Source organism: Condylura cristata, unplaced genomic scaffold (assembly GCF_000260355.1).
Source record: "Condylura cristata isolate star-nosed mole 26May11 unplaced genomic scaffold, ConCri1.0 scaffold00009, whole genome shotgun sequence".
NCBI lineage: Eukaryota > Metazoa > Chordata > Mammalia > Eulipotyphla > Talpidae > Condylura > Condylura cristata.
Window position 1 is genome coordinate 39,470,776 of NW_004567110.1, and position 2,260 is coordinate 39,473,035.

Below are 2,260 nucleotides of genomic sequence, written 5' to 3' on the forward strand. Positions count from 1 at the left end.
CGTTCCTCTTCCTGCTTGTTCCTTATTGACCAAAGCTGAGAGCAGGTGGTGAATAAGGTTGCTGGAGATAAGTCATTTCTTCTGCGGGCCTGCCTGTCAGGTGGTTGGTTGTGAAGGCTTCGAGAAGGAAGTGCTACTCCTGGATCAGGAAGCCAGTTTCTTTTAACCCCAGGGCTGGTTCTGCAACCGTTTTCACGCTGCTGCTGTTTTTCACGGGAAGCTGTTCAGAGCTGCACTTAATTGAGGACTATCAGGTGGTTATAAAACTATGCGCTGTGCATTTGTCTGGCATGGATTGTAGAGAGATGGATTTTTATGAGGACTACCAGTCCCCATTTGATTTTGATGCAGGAGTGAACAAAAACTATCTCTACTTGTCTCCTAGTGGGAATTTGTCTCCACCTGGATCACCTACGCTTCAGAAATTTGGTAACTACAAATTTTTCTAAAGTTAAGCTTGCTGTCATAAAACCTGGACACACTTGGAGATTTTCCTGGCTTTCAAATGAAAAAGTTTTCATGTAAAGATGTACCAGAATATTGCTCTGTTGAAACTAATTAAAGAGCTGTTAGATTCCAAGTAGAGAGATGGATTATTAAATACTAGAATGTGTATGTGTGGGAACTTAGAATTTAAAGGCAGTACTATTTATATGAGCATATGAACTTAATCACTTTGAGTTCATTGAGGTGATAAATAAGAAAAAAGGAGGAAATCTGAGGTATTTGTTTCTAGTTATCTGTGTGATTTGTTTGATCCTCCTGTCTTTGTCTCTGCTAAAATAAAAGGCTAAAGCATCTGGAGTACTGGCTAAATTGAAGGTGCTAATGGAAGTTCTGGATTTGTTCTGGAATACTGAGCTCAATATACAGAAATGGCAAGACAAGGAATATTTAAAAGATATATTCGAAGTTGCTCTACCTGTGGAAGCAGTCATTCCATTGCACGTACAATCAAGGGCTGTTCTGCTGTCCAGAGCTACATCAGGGACATAGTTCATCAGGTGGCACAAAGCTGGAAGCAGCGTTAACTGTGAGCCAGGCCATTTCCTTTATTTTTCAGATTGTTAAGTGACCCTCTCTGGAACTTGCCAGAAATATAAGCAGGTTTTCCTAGAAGCTAGTGTTTTCCTTATTAAGGAACAGTAGTCACATTGGACCTTTTTAAGTTAAAATGTTGGTAATTTAGGGGAAAAAATCATATTGCATGGAACCTAGCTTAAAGGATTTTAGCTTGTCTCTTCGCTGACAGTGGGGAGCTGGCTCAGCGGCATTCCTCTCTGTTGCAGTCCTCATCCACCTCTGCGGACATGGTTTGAATTTCCAGGAAGGAAAAACATTGAAAATACGAAGGCTAGAGCTGGTCTCCAGAAGTTGGAGGCTGCTGGACTCAGTTAGCCGTCTCTTAGGGACGTCAGGTAGCAGGAAGGCCTCTTCTCTGCCCGCCTTTCTGTCTTCTCAGCTCACCTTAGGCCTCTGTTGTATGGTGGGTCTGCCTCTGCCGGCCCCTAAAAGGGTGACCACAGTCATCCCAGCTGCTGAGTCCTACGTGTAGGAAATGTTCAGGAGCATACAGTGGAGATGTTGCAGCTTGAAGACATAAAACCCAAGTAAGTGACAAGGAAGCGGGGCTACAGGCCACAGTCATGTGAGTTCAGGTAAAGCCTGGTGACCTGTGGGAAGGGTTCAGAGGAGGATTAATAGCTGTTTGTGCTAGGTCTCTTCCACTCTACTTCTGATTCATGCCTCTCATTTTCCCCAGTTACAGTCATTACTGCTTTTGAATATTTTCTTTAAAACAAAAGTAGCGTTAGGGTTAGGCAAATTACTGATAATTGCCTTCCTGGTTCCTAGGAGCAGGTTGTGGGAATCTGGGCTCATGGGATTAAAAAGAGGTTATCAAAGAGCAAGTGAACCAACAGCAACTAAAAACAAACTTGTACTCACTAGCACCAGTGTAGCTGTTTGCTTTAGTTGAAAAGTGGGAAGGAGCATTAAGACAAACTGAGACCACCATAAGAAACATCAGCAAGACACAGTGATTCTAAGGTAGCCAAATGTAAGCAGGGATCTGGAACAGTAATGGCATCTTTGTGCCTGGGGGCCCTCAGGGCACACGAAGCCTGTTTGAATGCCGAGCATGAGGGTAGATGAAGGGAAATCAGTGCGCTGGGTTGCATGTCTGGGTCAGAGCTCTTAGGACACAGCCACTAACAAGTTCATGTGGCTTTTGGCCACTGTGCATTTTCTTTCTTTCTTT

At 43.5% G+C, this 2,260-nt stretch overlaps 1 protein-coding gene across 1 annotated transcript in view; it reads left to right on the forward strand.

Moving 5' to 3' along the window:
- Window positions 1–258: 258 nt before the first annotated feature.
- Window positions 259–2,260, forward strand: part of TPD52 (tumor protein D52) — a 27,348-nt gene continuing 25,346 nt past the window's right edge. Inside the window, exon 1 of the mRNA XM_004680020.2 lies at window positions 259–429. Within this exon, the coding sequence (XP_004680077.1) occupies window positions 291–429 (139 nt within the window). The 5' untranslated portion in view covers window positions 259–290. The remainder of the gene's footprint in view (window positions 430–2,260) is intronic.